The following is a 21,259-nucleotide window of genomic DNA, read 5'->3' as shown; positions in this document are numbered from 1 at the left end:
GTGACTGATTGGTTGATTGGTTGATTGGATGATTGATTTGGTTGGCTGGCTGGTTAAGTAGACAAACTGATAGATAAATGATTTCTATTGATAGACAGACAGACAGACATTCAGACAGATAGGCAAATAGATAGATAGACAGATAGATAGACAGACAGACAGACAGACAGATAAATAGATAGATAGATAGAAAGAAAGATAGATAGATTAATAAATTGATTGATAGATAGATAGATAGCTAGACAGACTGACAGACAGATAGATAAATAGATAAATAGATAGAAAGAAAGATAGATAGATTAATAAATTGATTGATTGATAGATTGATTGAATGCGCACCTGTAATGAGGAAGTGCACAAAAAATTGTTTCGACTGATTGATCGGCCCTCACCCGCATTCTCTAAAAAATATTAATTTCTATACTCTTTTTTTAACCTCGTTTTTTCCTTCTCCCTACTTGACCCTCCTAATTTGACCCCGTCAAGGTCATCTGGACTATAAATAGTGGCATGCCCTTGACATTTGATAGCAGAAGGGTCATTGACGATTCGAGATTCAGTATCATCAAGCCATCGCCAAAAGAATGGAATATTCTGGTTAATCAGTTACTAATAATTATTTTAATAATTATAATTATTATAATAATTATTTTAATAATTTTAACTATTATAATAATTATTAATAATATTATGATTATTATTATTTGAAATACTGAAAGATACGTGATATAACTGAAGAGGATAAGGGTATATACCATTGCACTGTCAACACCTCCCCCATCAAACATAAGGTTGTCACTTTGCATGTTAAAGGTATGTTTATTATATGGTTGTTGTTGTTGTTGTTGTTATTATTATTATTGTTGTTATTGTTCTGTCACTTCGATTTTTTTTTGCATTTCTATCACCCTCATCATCATCATCACCCACATTATCGTCACCATCATCATCATCATCACCATCATCATCATCATCCACATCACCACCACCACCACCACCACATCATCATCATCATCAACAACTTCATCATCATCACCCACATCATCATCGTCAACATCATCAGTACCGGCTCGGATCAACCATGAGACCTCCAGTAACGATACGACCATACGCGAGGGTGACACGACTTCCCTCTTCTGCAATGCCACTGGAACGCCCGAGCCACAGATTAAGTGGAAGTTCATCCCTTCTGACCCAGCTAAGAGAGGACAAAGTGAGTGAGTGAGTGAGTGACTGAGTGAGTGAGTGAGTGACTGAGTGAGTGACTGAGTGAGTGAGTGAGGGAGAAAATGAAGAACAGAATGAGTGAGTGAGTGAGTGAGTGAGTGAGTGAGAAAAAGAAAGAATGAACAAACAGATGAATAAAAGTAAGGCCAAGCCTAACCCCTAACCTCCGAACACACAGCCATCAACAGCACCGGCAGCATGTTGATCATCAGCAACGCCACTAGAGACCTAGATGGTAAGTACGAATGCACGGCTGAGAACCTGCCCAACTCGCAGGCTGTCAAGAGGATCAAGCTGACAGTTCAATGTTTCGTTATTTTTGTTACAATTTCAACTATATTGTAATTATACAACTATCTGTATCTATTCTTTGCATGGTATAATGATACGGCTATTTATATGGTAGAGTGAGTTCCTTTGCAATCAAATCCAGTCAGTGCGAGGAACTGAACCACAAATACAGGACACTCTACCACCACACCACCTAGAACTTTTGAAAATTATTTGTAATTTTTTTGAAATACTATACTAAATAATTATTTATTTTGATTTATAGTTCCTCCGGAGATATTTTTAAGTACGAAAAAGCTGGGTCAGACGATTGGCAGGGAGACCATACTGGAGTGCAAGGTCAGGGCTAATCCGCACCTCATGAATGTCTGGATGAAGGTAGGTGTCTGTGTGTGTATGTGTGTCTTTCTGTGCGTGCGTGCGTGCGTGTTTGTCTGCGTGTGTGTGTGTTATCACCACTTCTTGGTAATTGAGGATTTATGGAGGAATTGAGGAGGTGTGTTTTTTCACCAGTCCATCATTAACTCATCAACTGTGATTTTCTTTTTGATTTCGTTATAATTTCACCAGACGTCATCAAATCTTCATCGTCACCACCACCGCCCACGCTCCTCGCCCCAACCCTCACAACCCCACTCCCACCAGAACGGGACCACAATAACGCCCACGGATCGACTAAAAGTGGACATATTCCAACAATCCGGACCGGAAATCCTTCTGAGTCTTAGGATTCGAGATTTGAAGCAGACGGATTATGGTCCGTATGATTGCATCGCCGAGAATAATCTCGGGATCGCCAATGACACCATGATACTATATGGTTAGTGTTGCTATTATTATTACTACTACTACCACTACTTCTGCTGCTGCTGCAAATATTGTACTTCTACTACTACTACTACTACTACTACTACTACTACTACTACTACTACTACTACTAATAATAATAATAATAATAATAATAATAATACTACTACTACTGCAAATAAAGTACTATTACCTCTGCGAATCATAATAACAATAGTAACATCAATACAACAAAGAATACAAAGAAAGGCGAACCATAACCGTGACAACCGTAAAGTTTCCAAAAACCACGATCCCAACAACAAATAATAAAAACAATAATAATAAAAATAATAATAATAACCTTCATCATCATCAGCATCATTATCCTCATCTCGATTCTAAACCATTTCCGGTAGACGGCGACGATTATGATGACGACGGTGACGCAAACAAATTTAAGTCACGTGACTTCAGTATCCAGGCGACGAATATTGCGTCATCGCAACATCATCATCATCACCATCACCAACAACCTCATCATCATCATCACCAACAACATCATCATCTTAATAGTTACAATGCAGTTAATAAAAATAGTAATATGAATTACGGTTAGTTTTATACTATATAATAATAAAATAATATTAATAATAGCAATAATAGCTATTAAAATTATTATTATTATTATTATTATTATTATTAACTTTTTCCATTGGTAGCTTCACAGAGGAGTTCCAGTTCAAGTCTTCATCATAACCATCACCTTCAAGGTCATCATCATCATAACCATCACTTTCTTCATAATCATAATCATCATCACCATCGTAACCTGCAACAGCAGTTTCACCAGAATTGTAGTAATAATAAGAGACAAGAGGAAGATTTCTATCATCACCGGCACCCCCACCACCATCATCATCATCTTCATCACCATTATCTTTACAATCGTCATCTTAATCCTCAACAACAACAACGCAATACTAATGATAATCTTAAACATAATCACAATTATTATTACTATTATTATTATTGTTATTATTATTATTATTATTATTATTCATTTTGCAATCTTCATTATCAGTACAGTAATCAGTTTCTACTCGTCATCTCTTCTGCATCCATTCATTTGATCAAGGACTCCATAATTAAAAGATTTCTAATCATCATGTGAATTTCATTTATTGTATGGCATTAAACAATTATTATTATTACTCGTAATATCACCATTATTCTTTTAATTTAATTATAATATAATAAATATATATATATTTATATATGATATATATGTATTAATTTGGAAAAATTCTTTGATATTATGTATGTATGAAATGTTAAATGGTAGTTTTGTCTTGCATTATATTATATATATATATATAAATCTTTATTATTATTATTATTATATACATATATATATATATTGGTATATTTATATATATATATGTATGTGTGAATTATTATAGATTGTGCATATATGTATTTGAACATTTAGTATGTTTTCTTTATCTATGGATACAATGATATAAATTCTACATTTACGGTTCTTTGTTTACTTAACTTAACTTTTAAAATGTCCGCGAGCGAAATTTAAAATCCTTTTCTTAAGAAAAACAAACTAGAGACGAGAAAAAATCATCGAAATTCGTTATTTTTTTACAATAAATTTTATAAAAATTTAGTTTTATTTCGGTAAATAATATTTAAAAAAATGTTTATGTGGCGAAAAAAATGTCTTTGTTTGCGGGCGATCTACGACGACGATGTTCACTCGCTGGATTACAAGCACACTAACATTGAGGAGATACCTCCGGACGTGTTTCTCCACGAGAGAACTTTAGAAGTGTTGGACGTTCAATCTAATTTTATCACGCATCTGCCCAGAGTAAGCTGGCCCCGAATCATTTATTTATTTATTTTATTTTTTAATTTTTAAAATTTGTTCATGAAAAAATATTTATATCTGATAATTTTTATTTAAATAATTAATTATTTTAAAATCATCTTTTTATTTGTTGTTTATTGAGTTTAAACTTTAGTTTATTTAATTCTTTATTAGTTTTTTTCCATTACCGAACTAATCAATATAGGAGTTGTTCTTCTGTGCATGGCTGAAAAAATTAGTGCTGGCCGACAATGAAATAACTGAACTACCATCTGTGGTTGGAACTCTTATATATCTGGAAGAATTAGACATCAGTAAAAATGGTTAGGATTAAAAAAGAAAGAAAATTTATTTCTATTTCACAATAATAAAGTTTATTTATATGTCATAATATAATAATATTATTAATTTTTATTGACAAAATTTTTTATGGTTATAAATTTAAAAAATTTATATTATTTTTATTCATTATTATAGCATTGGTTAATATCCCAGAAGAAATACAATCTTGTCAAAACTTAAAATACATAGATTTCAGCTCAAACCCGTTAACAAAGTAAGACAGATAGAATTGATTGACTGATTGTTTGATGGAATGTGTGATCAATTTATAATTAGTTTCCTGATTGATTAATTATTAAATAATTATGATTAATTATTAAATAATTAATACTAATAAATAAATGAAATAATTTTCTCTAGGTTCCCAAATGGCCTATCAACTCTACTAACCCTAACAGAATTAAGTGCCAACGATTGCCTGCTACAGTCTTTACCTGATATGTCCAAGTAAGATTGTTTATTATTATTATTATTGTTGTTGTTATTATTATTATTATTGTTTATTGTTGTTATTATTAGGCTGAATTTTCTAGAAGTATTAGAATTGAGAGAAAACAAGATGACATCGTTGCCTGGTTCATTTTCGAGCTTGCATGCATTGCAGAAGCTCGATCTCGGAGACAACTATTTCACTAATTGGGTTAGCTTTTAATTATTATTTTTACTTTTTTAATAATAATAATTATTATAATATTATTATTATTATTTCATTGTTTGTATTTTCAGCCTGAGGAGTTGAACAGTTTGTATGGCTTGCAGGAGCTCTGGTTGGATAATAATAAACTGAAGAAAATTCCTTATGTAAGTAAAATGTTTGTATTGTTATTATTATATATTATTATTTAGTATTATTATAATTATAATTATTATTATTTTTTATTATTATAATTATTACTCATTGTCAGGGCATTGGAAACCTGAAATCCCTGTCCTTCCTAGAACTTTCGAAGAATTCGCTGAGCTGTATTGACGATGACATCTGCAATTGTGAAATGTTAACGCATCTCTACCTCTCGTTCAACCAGCTCTGTGAACTGCCTGTATCAATTGGTTAGTTGGCTGGTTGGGTCAGTTGGTTTGGTTGGGTTAGGTTGGTTGGTTGGCTGGTTGGTTGGTTGGTTGGTCGGTTGGTTAATTAATTGATTGATTGATAAAATAGATAAATTGATTGATTGAATAGTTAATTTCTCGCTTGGCTGATTGATTGATTGATTTATCAATAAATTATTTAGGAAACCTTAGAAAATTATTTGTGTTGAAAGTTGATAACAACTGCTTATCATCTTTACCTATATCTATTGACGGGTTTGTTTATATATATTTTTATACATTTTATTCTTTTATCATTCATTCATTCATTTTTCTATTTTACATGTTATTAATGTAGTCAATGTATTTATTTATCACTTCAATCATTCATCCATTCGTTTAGTTATTCACTGATTAATTAATTAATTCATTCATTCATTGACTAATTCATTTGTTAATTCACCTATTCATTAATTCATACATTCATTCCTTCCTTTAAATCCGTCAGTCTTTCGTCGCTGAATGAGTTAGATATTAGTAACAACAACGTTGAAAGCATGCCTGGCGGTGTTGGAGGGATGAAGATGATGATGACGATGATGGCTGATGACAATTTTCTCACCAGTCTGCCTGACGAGGTGGTAGTAGTGATGTTGATGATGATGGTGGTGATGTTGGTGGTGATAATGCCAGTAGCGATGATGATAATGATGATGATGGTGATGATGATGGTGAAGATGTTAGAAACGATGATGATGATGATGATGATGGTGATGATGTTAGAAGCGATGATGATGATGATGATGGTGATGATGTTAGTAGCAATGATGATGATGATGATGGTGAAGATATTATTGATGAATAATTACAATTCAGATATGCAGCTGCACCAGTTTGACGTTACTTTCACTGAGAAGGAACAACTTAACACATTTGCCAAGGGACATTGGTGGGTTTCTTCTCACTTTTTTTTACGCCGGCGCTACTCAATCTTTAGAGATTGAAGGACCACATAAAAAATGAAATGAAAATTAATGAATGAAATTTAATGAATGAAAGTTGTTGAAATGAAAACTACTGAAAATTTCGCTACTGGCGCACTCGAAATTTATTTATATATAATTATTATTTCATATAAAGACGGAACAGCTACACATAGTTAGCACATCATAGTTCTTAGTATAACTATTAGACTTAGAGAACTTACAGCCTCCACACTCGACTATAGGTGTATTAAAATTGTTATTTAGAATCATTTTTTTTATATATTTTAATAAATGTTTTAACTTCAAATTAAAAAGTATAATGTTCGTTTTACATTGATATTTGTATATAATGTATCTTACGGCGTCTCATCAATTTTTATATCAAATATGAAACAAATTGTAATTACAATTTCACTTGCTAACAATAATGAATAATGATAAACAGGCGGTTTTTTAACGTGCCAAGCGCGTTAGAAATAACGCTGCATTTAATTTTAGTGTGGGCCCTGAGCTTGCACAGTTGAGCATATCATATCCAACCCAAACGGGGCGTAATGCTCGAAAGACTCAATCGGAGTTCATTTTTCATTTTTTTATTAAAAAAAAACTTGCACTCCATATTTTGCTTGCGGACCACCAGGCAAATGTCCAAGGACCACAAGTGGTCCACAGGTTGAGAACCGCTGCTCTAGATTGCTTGTTCTTTCATTCATTCGTTCATTCATTTACTTGTACATACTGTCTCGTAATCTTCCACCAAAGAAGTTCGAGTTTTTGCATTACTCAGAAAGAAGGCTGTATGGTTGAAATATTTCTCCGACTGTCTCATAAAATTAAAAAAGTGGCTGGGGTAGCTACTACATACACTGCTGACTGCAGAGCGTGTAAATTATTAATATTATTATTATTACTATTGCTGTTCCGTAGGAGATCTGCGTAACATGAAGGTGATCAACTTGATTGACAATCGCATAAGTCGTCTGCCCGTTTCAATGTCAAGGTTGAAAGAGTTGAGATCGCTCTGGCTGGACGAGGACCAGGTCACGTGATTGATTGATTGACTGATTGATTAATCGATTGATTAATCAATTGATTAATTGATTGAGTGATTGATTGACTGATTGATTGAATAAATGGGTGGATGGATGAATGGACCTGTTCACTAGACTTCATTGTCCGATTGAGTTTTATTAAAAATATAAAACTCACGTCTGTAGAAATGCATTTAATAATTACACGGCAATTCACATAACAACAACAACAATAATAATAATAATTATTATTATTCACAACACTAATAATTATAATTATTATTATTATACCCACACAGATTAAACCGCTGGTACATTTGAAACAATCGACCGACGCCATTTTGAAAGAAAAATACCTTGTCTGCAGATACCTACCACAGGGTTGTTATAAATAATAATAATAATATTATTATTTATATTATATTATTAATTATTATGATAATAATAATTATCATTATGATGCTGATGATGATTTAGCTGATATAATAATAATAATATTATTATTATTAATTATTATGATAATAATAATTATCATTATGGTGCTGATGATGATTTAGCTGATATAATAATAATAATATTATAGCTATAGGTGATGATGATAGTGATGACACACCAACCATCATTATTATTATCGTTAATATCTAATTCCACTTTTCCCCGCAAGGTGCTCGTGATAATGATCTCCAATACGACGGTGATGCTAATGGTGGGGACGCTCGCCTCATAAACACATGCTACAATAATAATAATAATAATAATAATAATAATAATAATAGGAGAACTTCAATAAGGTTTGATTACTCTAGCCTGACCAAAAAGCACAATAATAATAATAACCTGAATGCTTGTAGCAGTGGCAAAATCCGAAGTTTGGGTGGTGTAAAAGGTGATTGTGATGATGAAGGGCACTATGGTTATGATAGTGATTATCAACAGGTTTGTTTGTTTGTTCGTTTGTTGGTTCGTTTGTTCGTTCGTTGCTACCGTAGTTGTTATTGTCGATGGTGGTGTTGTGTATTAATTTTTTTTTTTCATAATTTTTCACAGTTTGAAAACAAAGAGAACAGATTGAAATACAAAGACACTAAATACCCGACGAAGCAAAAATTACTACATCAACAGCAACAACATCAACAACAACAACAGCAGCAGCAGCTACTACTTAAGCGCCAGCAAGAAATAGCCCTATTGTATCAGCAACAACAACAACACCAACTACAACAACAATCAAAACATAATGGTAGTAAAAAAGGCAAGAGCGACGAAAAGATTTTGAAAGAGCAAAATAATATGCTGGTGTATAAATCATCGCCTAAACACCTACAACATCAGAAGCAACCACAACAACGTCATCAGGCAAAACAACAACAACAGCAGCAGCAAATACCAACAGGTGTTTTAAGACCTCAAAGCCGGTCTTTAAGTAACATGCAACAACAAAAACAACAACAACTGCAGCAACAATCACGCCAACAACATCAACCACCACAACAACAACAACAACATATTCTCAATTTGTCCAATGTCAATTTGAAAGGTTCTAAAATATCTCAAAAAAGTTCCATATCTATACCTAATCTCGATGCTCATGGGGGTATGTCTGTTGATGTATTGGTTGGCTGGTTGGTTGGATTGATTGACTGATTGGTTGACTGATTGGTTGATTGATTGAATGATTGATTGATTATCTGATCAACTATTGATTGATTGATTAATTGATTAATTGATTGGTGATTGGTTAGATTGACCGTTTGGTTGATTAACTTAATTATTAATTTATTCATAATTTAGTAATAATAATAATAATAATTAATAATTTTAGCGACAAGCTGGAGCCAGAATGCAAGGAGTGACGTCAACAACCGGAGAATCCATCTTTCCCGTCACAACACAAACAACAACAACAACCTCATTATAAACATAGACAACAAAAACATCAATAACACCGTCAACATAGATAAACACAACGTCAACATAGATACACACAATGTCAACATAGATACACACAACGTCAACATAGATACACACAACGTCAACATAGATACACACAATGTCAACATAGATACACACAACGTCAACATAGATACACACAACGTCAACATAGATACACACAACGTCAACATAGATACAAACACCGTCAACATAGATACAAACAACGACACAGACAGAGAAATTGAAATAAGCCTTCCGACTTCTGATCTCTCAAAACTCATCAAAAACCTCAGCTATCACTCATACGACGACTTCCTGGACAACCTGCGCCATCAGGGAATCGCCATACCCAAGAATAATAAACATAAACAAAGAAATAAACAACATAGACAACGCAGTAGTCGTAGTTCTTCTCGAAGCGCTGGTAATATTGGTAGTAGTAGTAGTGCTGAGAGTAAAAATAGCGAAGCAAATAGTAATAATAATAATAGTAATAATAATAATAATGAGATTACATGTGGTGCTAATATTAGTAATAGTGATGAAGCGAATAATAATAATAATAATGATGATGATGATCATGGCGATTCAATCATCAATTTTTGCAATGATTATAAGAATGATGATAATAGTAATATCCAATGAATGAATGACTGAGTGAGTGAAGGAGTGCGTGAATGAATGAGTGAGGGAATGAGTGAGTGAGTGAGTGAATGAAGGAGTGAAGGAGTAAGTGAGTAACAATAGAATTAACGGTTACGGATATGTAGATGTGTATATTTATTTTGGCTGTACCGTGTGTTCATTTGTATTTTTGTTCTTATTTCTCTCTCTCTCTCTTTCTCTCTCTTTTTCTCTCTTTCTCTCTCTGTGTTTCGTGTGCTTGTGTGCGTGCGAATTTTTTACTAAATTTATTTAATGTCTTATACACGTTCTACATATAACATATAAACATGAGCTAGTTTTTTGTTGTTTCATTTAAATTTTATGAATTTATAAGGTGAACTAATGATATTAATTAATAATTAATAAACTGATAATTATATTAAATTGATCGATCCTCACTGATCGATCGATCGATTGATTGATTGATTGATTGATTGATTGATTGATTGATTGATAAGAATTAAACGAATGGATAACCAAATAAAATTTTTCATTTGTAACTGGCTTAATTTCTATTACGATGATGACGATGTTAATTACATAGGCATATCAATCAATCTTCGTTAATATATATATATATATATATATCTATATATATATATATATATAATAGTAATAATATATACAATGATATATAGGTATATATATATGTGTGTGTGTGTGTGTGAGTGTGTGTATATATTAATTTATAACAATTTAAACGGAGATTTCTCCAAAATAAAAGCAATAATAATAATTATTATTATAATTACTATAATAATAATTATTATTATTATTATAGTTGTTATTATTATTATTTATTTATTATGCGTGGGCGGGCGGACGCAGGTGCCTGTGAAGAATTATGAAATGTGATGTGATGATCGGTGCATTTAAGAGAAACTAACTTTGATCATCATCATCATTAGCGTCTAGATGATGAGATGATGATGACGTATGATGATGACGTATGACATGTTATGATGATGATGATGAGGAGGATGGGATTAGTATGATGATGACGATGACATGTCAGGATGATGGGATTAGTGTGATGATAATCATCGTCGAGTGTATGTAACGGTCTGATTTGTAAGAAGGTTGGAAAAATCAAACTGAAAGTAAGAAGACAACTGCTTGAGTGAAGGTAAGATTGTGATTAATACATACATATATGCATGCATACATACATACATGCATACAAACCTATATACATACATACAAACATACATACATACGTATTAACATACATACATACATCCCTCATAGCTTTTCTCAGCAGCGGGGCAATACGATACGATACATTACGATTAATACATACATATAAACAAACATACATTCAATACATATTACATTGACATACAATATATATAAACATACAAACAAACACGCCTTACCTGTCAACGCCTTAAAGTTTACAGATTTGTATGTACGTACGTGAGTTCATCTCTTATACAGCTATGCAATTTTGGTGACGATTCTAATGATTTGATTCTGAAGAGGATGAAGACGATGATGATTACAAAGGTAAAGCACTTGAAAATACGTACATACGTACATGGGCAGACATGCATGAAAATATACACTGTATATCGTTGTTTTGTATGTTGGCATGGTAAGAACTGTTTGCTGTGTATGTATGTATGTATGTGTTTGTATGTATGTTTGTTTGTATGTACGTATGTATGTATGCATGTTTAGGTGTACAATATTGTACGCAAATATGTCTTTGTATGCGTACAAACATGTATGTCTGTATTTTTATTTGATCAATAAACAAAAACAATGCTTTTGTTTCTGCATGGCATGGCACTTTCTATACATTTGCATACATGCATTCATACATTCATTCATACATACATACATACATACATACATACATACATACATTCATTCATACATACATACATACATTCATTCATTCATACATACATACGTACATACATTCATACATACATACATTCATACATACACTCACACATACAAACCGACAGACATATATGAGTTAATTGTTTCTACACATGAACCAAATTAAAAATTCGGAGACCAAAAAAGAACCGTGAAAAGTTTTAAATGAAAATTTGTTATAATTAAATTAAAATTAATAGTAATACAGGTAACGATGATAATAAAATTAACAAATCAGCAGTAATTGAATTAGTACGCACACACAATCACACACACACACACCCACATATATATATATATATACGCTATATAATAAATAAATATATTTCATACTATATATATATATATATATATAATGTATTATTTACGTAATGTTATTTGTATGTTAGTGTTGTTAATGCGCTGTTTTCATCGCATCTGCCCATTAAAACTTGTAACGGAAAAAGGTATGCTCTTCTGTTCACTCATTTATTCTTTTTTTCATCCATGCACTCATTCATCTTTCATTAATTCACTCGTTCAATTAATTATAATTGACAGTTCAATTGTCATTCCATAACTTTACTAATCGACAACACAATCACTCATTCATTAACTCTTTCATTCAGTCCTTATTCATTCATTGATTCATCCAATCAGTCATCCACTTGTTCATTCATTCATCCAATCATTCATTCATTCAGATTTCGAACTGACGGCCAACCACCATAGCAGTTACTATTACCACCCGGAATGCAAGGATGAGCCGACGAAGTACCTTTGCCTATGTGGAACCGCCTTTACCTGGTCAACAAAATTTTGTGTTGGTCGGTTTTGTTGTTGTTGTGTCGGTCGGTTTTGTTGTTGTTGTGTCGGTCGGTTTTGTTGTTGTTGTGTCGGTCGGTTTTGTTGTTGTTGTGTCGGTCGGTTTTGTTGTTGTTGTGTCGGTCGGTTTTGTTGTTGTTGTGTCGGTCGGTTTTGTTGTTGTTTCGTAATGTTGTGAACGTTTAAATTTAATTCGTTCAATCCGCCATACACCTCCAACAAAACAGCCAACGGAGTGAATTCCCACTTCGAGTTCCCGACAACCAATCACAGCTCGGCCTTCCACTATGCCCTGCTTACGAACCAGCCCTTTCCGCCAATGACCAACTTCACCATCGCCTTCTGGGTCCGAGTTTTAGATCCCAATCACAACGGGATCGTGCTATCGTACGGCATTCGGAACGATAACTCCTCCATATTTACCTTCCGCAGTGGGCCCACTCTGTCGATGAAAATTTTCGAGTCTAATATCGTGACGAGTGTTCAGCTGGACAGGCAGAAGTGGTGCCACGTTGTTTGGACCTGGGTTCTCTGGAGAAATGGTTACTGTAATATTGACAGTGACGTCATAACGATGATAATTAATATAAATGATGTCATAATAACTTTCAGGGACGGCAGTGTGGAGTTTGTTCGTGAATGCCGTGCAGAGGGCGAGCGGACCTAAAACGAAAATCACCACATCATCATCGTCGTCGTCGTCATCATCGTCGTCGTCAAGTAATAAAACATCGCGTAGACAAAAAAAGCCGAAAAGATCTTTGCACAATAGCGGCGGAGCCGACGATGGTGATGAAGACGACGACGATGGTGATGAAGACGAAGACGATGGTGATGAAGACGAAGACGATGGTGATGAAGACGAAGACGACGATGATGATGAAGACGAAGACGACGATGATGATGACATCACTGTTAATGATTCTAACAACAACAACGACGACGATGATGATAATAATTCTGATATAAACAACACTAATCTCGATAACAATGAAAATATCATTACTGTGGATAATAAAGATAATGTTGCTAACGATGCAAATGACGTCAACAAAATGGAAGATGATGCCACTGAGAAAGCCACGATAGCGGCCGGCGGTGTATTAGTAATCGGCCACTCTTTCGTCGTCATCAACGATCAGGACGCCATTTTGAAAATGGCGGACGAGAATTGCTGCCATTTCCGTGGTGATCTCGGGTTTATACACGTCTGGGATTACGAGTTCAGTTTTGACGAGGTCACTTTTTTTTACAATTCAAGCCTTTAAGAAGTTTACCTTTAAAAAACTTCTAAAAAAGCGCTAGATAAATACGCATAATTATAATTATAATATTAATAATTATAATAATAATACCCACAAAATACGCTCATACGCAGGTGACGAACTTGTACAAAGATTGCAGGCTAACAATGGTTGGCAATGCCGTACAGTGGTCCAGTTTTAGGAGTGGGACTAGAGGAATCCGGATTAAGTGGCCGACGGATATTTTTGGTCGGTAGATGGCGGACGCGTTGTTCTTTCGAGTGTGTGTGTGTGTGTGTGTGTGTGGTGTGTATGTGTGTGTGGTGTGTGCGTGTATGAGTGTATATGGTTATTAATAAAGTTTCACTTTTCAACATTCCTCAGAGAATATGTATAAATGTGTGTGCGCGCTTGTGTGTGTATGCATGTGCGTGTGTGTGTATGTGATGTGTGTGTGTCTGTGTATCTATGTATGAATTTGTGTGTATATGTGTATTTATAATTTAAAAAAATTCAATGAATTAAGATGTGACGAGATGTTTTTCTGAAGAGGAGTCCACTCTGACGTGCAATCAGTATTGTAATCTAGTAAGAGGTGTGTGTGTGTGTGTGTGTGTGTGTGCGTGTGTGTGTGTGTGTGTGTGTGTGTGTGTGGAAGGTTCTTTGTCGATTCACTCATTTATCGACCTGTTTATCTTTTCGTTTGTTTGTTTCTTCATTCATTCATTCATCCATTAATTCATCTTTTTATTCATTCGTCTGCCCTTCTATTTATTCATCTACTCATTGGTTTACTGAATTATTGATTCGTTGTTTGATTAGTTGACTAATTCATTGATTGGTTGTTTGATTGAGTGATTGATTCATCCATTGATTCATCCATCCATCATTTATTCATTCATTTACTCATTCATTCATTCACTCATTCATTCATTCATTCATCCATCATTCATTCATTCATTCATTCACTCATTCATTTGCAGGGCCTAAATGTGCAGAGGAGATTCTTTCGAACATATTATGGAGTAGGACTACAGCCGACAGTTACGTGAAAGCTTCTTGCGACAGCTTCTCGCACGACGTCGCTAACGACAGCCACACTAGTACGAATGAATGAATGAATGAATGAATGATTGACGGGTGATACATGAATTGATGGATGAATAAACGAACAAATGGAAATAAACGAAGGAAAATAAATAGATAAATGCCCATATAAACCAATAGCTCAAAACAAGACACAATTATCCTAATTATAACCGTACATAGCCATTCACAAAAGAACCGTACATCACAAATGTAGCCATAATTATTTATAATATAATAATCATAATTTTGGTCATAATTATTCATAATATAATTTCCAAAAAAAATTGTAAGGGTACATACGAAGGCATTGTACTCGAACGTCGGATAACAGAGGCAAATGGATGTCTCCTGTTCTCAATGATTGTCTATCTAAACCGTATCTCGACATTGATATTCAGGTCATAATTATCTATAATTATTATTATGTTTATTTATTTATTTATTTGTTTGTTCTATCGTTCGTTTGTTCGTTCGTTCGTCCAACCAACAATTCACATTTTCAATCCATCTATTAAACAATTCGTTCGTTCGTTCACTCACTCGTTTGCTTGTTTGTTCATTTACTAATCGTTTGTTTGTTTGTTTGTTGATTAATTCATCATTCATTCATTCATTCATTCATTCATTCATTCATTCATTCATTCATTCATTCATTCATTCATTCATTCATTCATTCATCCTTTCATTCAGAGATATTTTATTTTCTGATCTAATTTTAGGTGAAACGTTTCCTAAAACAACATCAGCAGCAACAACAGCAGCAGCAGCAACAACAACAGCTGCAACAACTACAGCAGCAACATGGCGAAAAGTTAGAGGCCGAATTGAAACTAATCTTGAACATGCTGAACAGCCTGAGGCATAAGACACAACCGGACAACATCATGGATATTTCAACTCTTATCAAATCCGTTTGCAATCTCATCGAGTTTCAGGTTATTTTTCCGTCTTCCAGGTCAATAATTGTTTGTTATTCTTAGCGAGGAAAGCTTTTTTTGGCGATCAAAGCTGTCGAGGCATCTGAATCCGAGCAAGAAATACAAAAATTGAATAGAAATTAACAATTTTTATCAATCACTCAAAGTTGACAAAACATTTTACACATACAAAACCAGAATGCGGCCTTGATAAAACTACTAAAACTCTACTACAACAACAACAACAACAACAACAAAGATGATAATACAAAGTTTCCACCGGATTTCATTCGAAAGTTGGACATGTTTGGGATAAGTAGGAAGCAGGATAGGATGGTTTATCCGACAATTTCAGACTCCGACCAGTTCATAAAAGTTATTATGGTTTATTATTTTCATTATTATCAATGTTTATATTCATAATAATAATAATTATTATTATAATTATTATAATAATTATTATTGTTACCCCAACTAATACAGAACATATCGTCAACTCTAGATGGTTTACTTCAGCCTGAAAACATTTGGCTCTGGTTGAATTCAAACCCACCCGGATCGGAACCTGACGCATTACTAGTGACTCTAGAACATTTGGCTGATTTAGTGGCAAACTCTTTACACTTTCATCTAGCGAGGGGCGATTTAGTGATTAAAGATAAGGAGTCCTATGTTAACGTTACATTTTCTAGATTTGGTTTGTCTTGCCAATGAATGCAACGAATGAATCAATAAATCAATCAATTTATCATTCAATCTATCATTCAATCTATCATTCAATCAATATCATTCAATCTATCATTCAATCAATATCATTCAATCTATCATTCAATCTATCATTCAATCTATCATTCAATCTATCATTCAATCTATCATTCAATCTATCATTCAATCTATCATTCAATCTATATCATTCAATCTATCATTCAATCTATATCATTCAATCTATCATTCAATTTATCAATCTACTACTACTAATGCTAATAATAATAATATCGACAAAGAAATGAAAGTCGGTATGTTTAAGCGAAACCGGCTGAACGAGACGTACATACCGACCTGGTTGGAGAATCGAGTCTGGTCCCGAGATTCCAATTTCTCGGTATCCTTAGAACCGTCTCAATTCCATTCTCGTCACAATCCTCACTCAAATCTGGTCGATTTTACCGGTATGTATATATTATGAATATATTTCTTGCAGTTGGATGCTGTTTTTTACTGGTAATGTTCTTCTGGCAAATCAACATAATCTAATATAACTATAATAAAATAAAAATTAAAATAATTATTATAAATAATAATTATTATAAATAATGATAATTTTTCAAGAGAGAAGCGAATACGAACCGTACACGTTCGGTATCGTCCACGTTTCAAACATTCTCAACGATAATCACCACGAGTAAATGAATTAATGAATGGATGAATGGGTGAATGAATGGATGAATGAATGAATAAGTAAGTGAATGAATGAATGAATGAATGAATGGGTGAATGGGTGAATGAATGAATGAATGATTGATTGAAGGAATGGACAAATAAGTAGAAGAATTAATAATTAAATTAACGTCACAGCAATGAGACGAGAAGACTGAATACGCCTTTGTTCTTCTTCAAACGACATCATCATCATCAGGATCGAGATAGAAAATCATCATCATCGTCGTCGTCTTCCTCCTTTTCCTCCTCATCATCATCATCGTCGTCATCATCTTTGCCCCATGTTGCAAAATTAAATTTGACATTCTCACTGTCCATTGTTAGTTGTATTGTATTAGATCATCATCATTTTCATCATCATCATCGTCGTCGTCATCATCGCTTTTATCACCATTATCATCATTATCATTAAGATTGTCGTCGTCATCATCATCAAGATTGTCGTCGTCATCATCATCGTCATCATCATCATCATTATTCAGACATCCAACATATCAAATCGGGAATGTGTAACTGTGAAACATGCAAACAAGTAAGTTTCGTGAATGAATGAGTGAATGAATGAACGAATGAATGAATAAATGAATGAGAGAAAGAATATCACAACAACACAACAGCAACAACAACACAACAACAACAACAACGAAACGACTAGGTCAACAAAATGGACATGGTCAGCCAAGGAATGCAACTTGTTACTCGCCAACGTAACACACGCAACATGCCAATGCACAGGCGAGGGATTTTACGGATTGCTATCTGATCTCTTTGACATTAATGTGATTTCATTCATTTATTTTTGTTTGTTCTCTCGTTCATCCACTCATTCATTCGTTCATGCATTCATTCATATATTCATTCATTCGTTCATTCGTTTGTTCGTTTGTTTGTTTGTTTGTTCGTTCGTTCGTTCATTCATTCATTCATTTGTTTGTTAACTATATTTTATTCTTTTGTTTGTTTGTTTGTTCATTCATATTTAATTAACTAGCTAACAACAACCACAACAACTACAACCTCAACAACCACAACTACAAAAACAACAGCCACAACGACAACCACAACAACAACTACTACTACTACAACTACATCAACAACTACAACTACTACTACTACAAATAATAATAATAAAAATAATATTCATTATAGTTATGATTATGATGATTGTTGTGACCAGTATGTACCACCGGAAGCGGATCTGACCTTTGTAACCTACCCCTCATACATTGGCTCCCTCGGATCTGTGGCGTTCTGTGGCTATACGCTGATACTGCTTATATACTACAAGTATTATTATTATTATTATTATTATTATTATTTCGTAGTTGTTATAGTAGCAGCAGCAGTAATAGTAGTTGTAGTAGAAGTAGTAGTAGTAGTGGTAGTAGTAGTAGTAGTAGTAGTAGTAGTAGTGGTACTGGTAGTAGTAATAGTAGTAGTAGTAGTAGTAATACTAGTAGTAGTAGTAGTAGTAGTAGTAGTAGTAGTAGTAGTAGTAGTAATAGTAGTAGCAGTAGTAATAGGAGTAGAAGAACGGAATAGTATTCTCATTTAAGTTAGAGGTTGATTGAATTTTTTCCATTGTTAATCAGTTGGTAAATAAGCTAATTGATTGATTGATTGGTTGGCAAATTATGATTATTAATAATAGTTAATTATAATTATAATTATGATCATAATTACGTAGGTCAAGGACGAAGGCAACAGCCACACACAGACACCTGGCGGTCACCATCATCGCTCAACATCTCGTGTTTTTGTTCGGCACTGAACAAATTAAAATTAAGGTGTGTGTGTTTGTTTGTGTTTGTGTGTGTGTGTGTTTGTGTGTGCGTGTATGTGTGTGTGTGTTTGTATTATTTTGTATATAAAATACTTAAATTACCTAAACTTTGTATAAAATACATGAATTTTGTGTGAGCATACCAAATTTGCTCTCAATGTACTGAACACAGTTTCTATATTTGAATATATACAAATTTTGTATAAATACACATGAATTTTGTATAAATACACATGAATTTTGTGTAAATACACATAAGTTTTTTATAAATATACATGAATTTTGTATAAATATACATAAATTTTGTATAGACATACATAAATTTTGTATAAAAAATACCTAAAAACAGATTGTATGCATCCTCTCAGCGGTATTTCAGCACTTTTTAACGTTGTCATCATTCTGCTGGCTGATGAACGAGGCATTCAACTTGTACATCGTCATAACCTACTCCGCCCACTCCAGGGCCGATGAGGATGAAAACGAAGGCGGAAATATGATCAAGTATTACGTCATCGGATATGGTTCGTTGTCCTTCTCTGATTGGTCGGTCGGTTGAGTGGTTGATTGACTGATTGATTGGTTTGATTGGTTGGTTGGTTTAATTGATTGATTGATAGCTTATAGATTGATAAGTTGATTGATGGAAAAAGTTGTTGGTTGATTAATCTGTCAGTTATATTAACTTATGGGTAGATGGATTACTAAATGGATGAATGAATGAATTAATGAATGAATGTATGTATAATTGGTTGGTCAGTTAATGAATGAACAAATGAATGAATTAGCGAACAAATAAATAATTGAATGAATAACTCAACCAATCACAAAGCTTTTCCGTTTGTCTACACTGGATCGTTCTTCTGCATTAAACTTAAGAGCTACGTCTCCACACAAATGTTGGTACATACTACTACTACTACTACTACTACTACTACTACTACTACTACTACTACTACTACTACTACTACTACTACTACTACAACTATTACTACTACTACTACTACTACTACCACTACCACAATCGCTACCATTATGGCAACCACTACCGTTATTACTACTGCTAATAATAATAATAATAACGATAACTATGATTATAAGTTATAACAATAATTAAATTATTATTATTATTATTGTGTAGGTGTTACATTGCCTGGAATCATCTGTGGTTCCTGGTGGCTCCAGTCTTTATTGTTCTTATCGTTAGCCTTGCTACTGTATATTCATGCGTACATACATATATGCATACGAAACGAAACGAAACGAAATTTTATTTGCTTCTCAAAATTGAAAATTAAAATAAATAAATAAATAATTAATATACACACATACATACATACATACATACATACATACATACATACATACATACATACATACATACATACATACATACATACATACATACATACATACATACATACATACATACATACATACATACATACATACACACACACACACACACACACACACACACACATACATACATACATACATACATACATACACACATACAAAAACAATTTTTTGCCAAAGAATTAATCCGGCTATCGTCAATATTTTTCCACAGAAACTGCACTCATTGATATTTTCTCCCAGTTGTTCTCTTCAGTTGACAGTCAATGCGTTTCTTTTTTAGCATTACTTGATATGAGTGCTGCATTTGATTGTGTCGATCATACTCGTCTCATATATAAACTCTCCACAAATTTTTTTCTCTCTGATTCAGTCTTATCGTGGTTCGCTTCCTATCTTTTAGGCCGCACCCAGCAGGTTTCTTACAACAACACCCTCTCTGACATAAACAAACTATCGTTTGGTGTCCCCCAGGGATCTGTGTTGGGACCTCTGTTGTTTCTTATGTACACTGCTGATGTTTTTGATATCATTCAAAAATATGAGTTCAGCTCCCACGCCTTT

At 33.5% G+C, this 21,259-nt stretch overlaps 3 protein-coding genes across 3 annotated transcripts; all 3 read left to right on the top strand.

The window, feature by feature from the left end:
- Nucleotides 1-716: 716 nt before the first annotated feature.
- HELRODRAFT_89733 (hypothetical protein) lies at nucleotides 717-2,343 on the top strand (the record flags this gene model as incomplete). Its single annotated transcript, XM_009031367.1, has 5 exons — nucleotides 717-813; nucleotides 1,064-1,213; nucleotides 1,406-1,534; nucleotides 1,784-1,902; nucleotides 2,164-2,343. Coding segments are annotated over 5 exons (675 nt in total), but the record flags the coding sequence as incomplete, so codon positions are not given.
- Nucleotides 2,344-4,012: 1,669 nt separating this feature from the next.
- On the top strand, nucleotides 4,013-6,580 carry HELRODRAFT_181603 (hypothetical protein; the record flags this gene model as incomplete). Its single annotated transcript, XM_009031395.1, has 8 exons — nucleotides 4,013-4,186; nucleotides 4,392-4,509; nucleotides 4,664-4,742; nucleotides 4,889-4,975; nucleotides 5,048-5,168; nucleotides 5,255-5,340; nucleotides 6,066-6,195; nucleotides 6,434-6,580. The coding sequence occupies 8 exons, from the start codon at nucleotides 4,013-4,015 to the stop codon at nucleotides 6,578-6,580; spliced, it is 942 nt and encodes a 313-aa protein (XP_009029643.1).
- Nucleotides 6,581-7,187: 607 nt separating this feature from the next.
- HELRODRAFT_181602 (hypothetical protein) lies at nucleotides 7,188-20,543 on the top strand (the record flags this gene model as incomplete). Its single annotated transcript, XM_009031394.1, has 24 exons — nucleotides 7,188-7,215; nucleotides 7,471-7,490; nucleotides 7,874-7,955; nucleotides 8,239-8,510; nucleotides 8,622-8,870; nucleotides 9,033-9,168; nucleotides 9,721-9,930; nucleotides 12,743-12,865; nucleotides 13,091-13,405; nucleotides 13,476-14,101; nucleotides 14,242-14,356; nucleotides 14,634-14,702; nucleotides 15,091-15,210; nucleotides 15,488-15,594; nucleotides 15,943-16,131; nucleotides 16,312-16,488; nucleotides 16,597-16,810; nucleotides 17,118-17,282; nucleotides 17,443-17,515; nucleotides 18,209-18,332; nucleotides 18,731-18,840; nucleotides 19,241-19,340; nucleotides 19,686-19,847; nucleotides 20,478-20,543. The coding sequence occupies 24 exons, from the start codon at nucleotides 7,188-7,190 to the stop codon at nucleotides 20,541-20,543; spliced, it is 3,852 nt and encodes a 1,283-aa protein (XP_009029642.1).
- Nucleotides 20,544-21,259: the final 716 nt, after the last annotated feature.

The sequence above is a fragment of the Helobdella robusta genome, assembly GCF_000326865.2.
Source record: "Helobdella robusta unplaced genomic scaffold HELROscaffold_73, whole genome shotgun sequence".
NCBI lineage: Eukaryota > Metazoa > Annelida > Clitellata > Rhynchobdellida > Glossiphoniidae > Helobdella > Helobdella robusta.
Note: the sequence above shows the minus strand (reverse complement) of the source record. Positions and strands in the feature narration are given on the sequence as shown.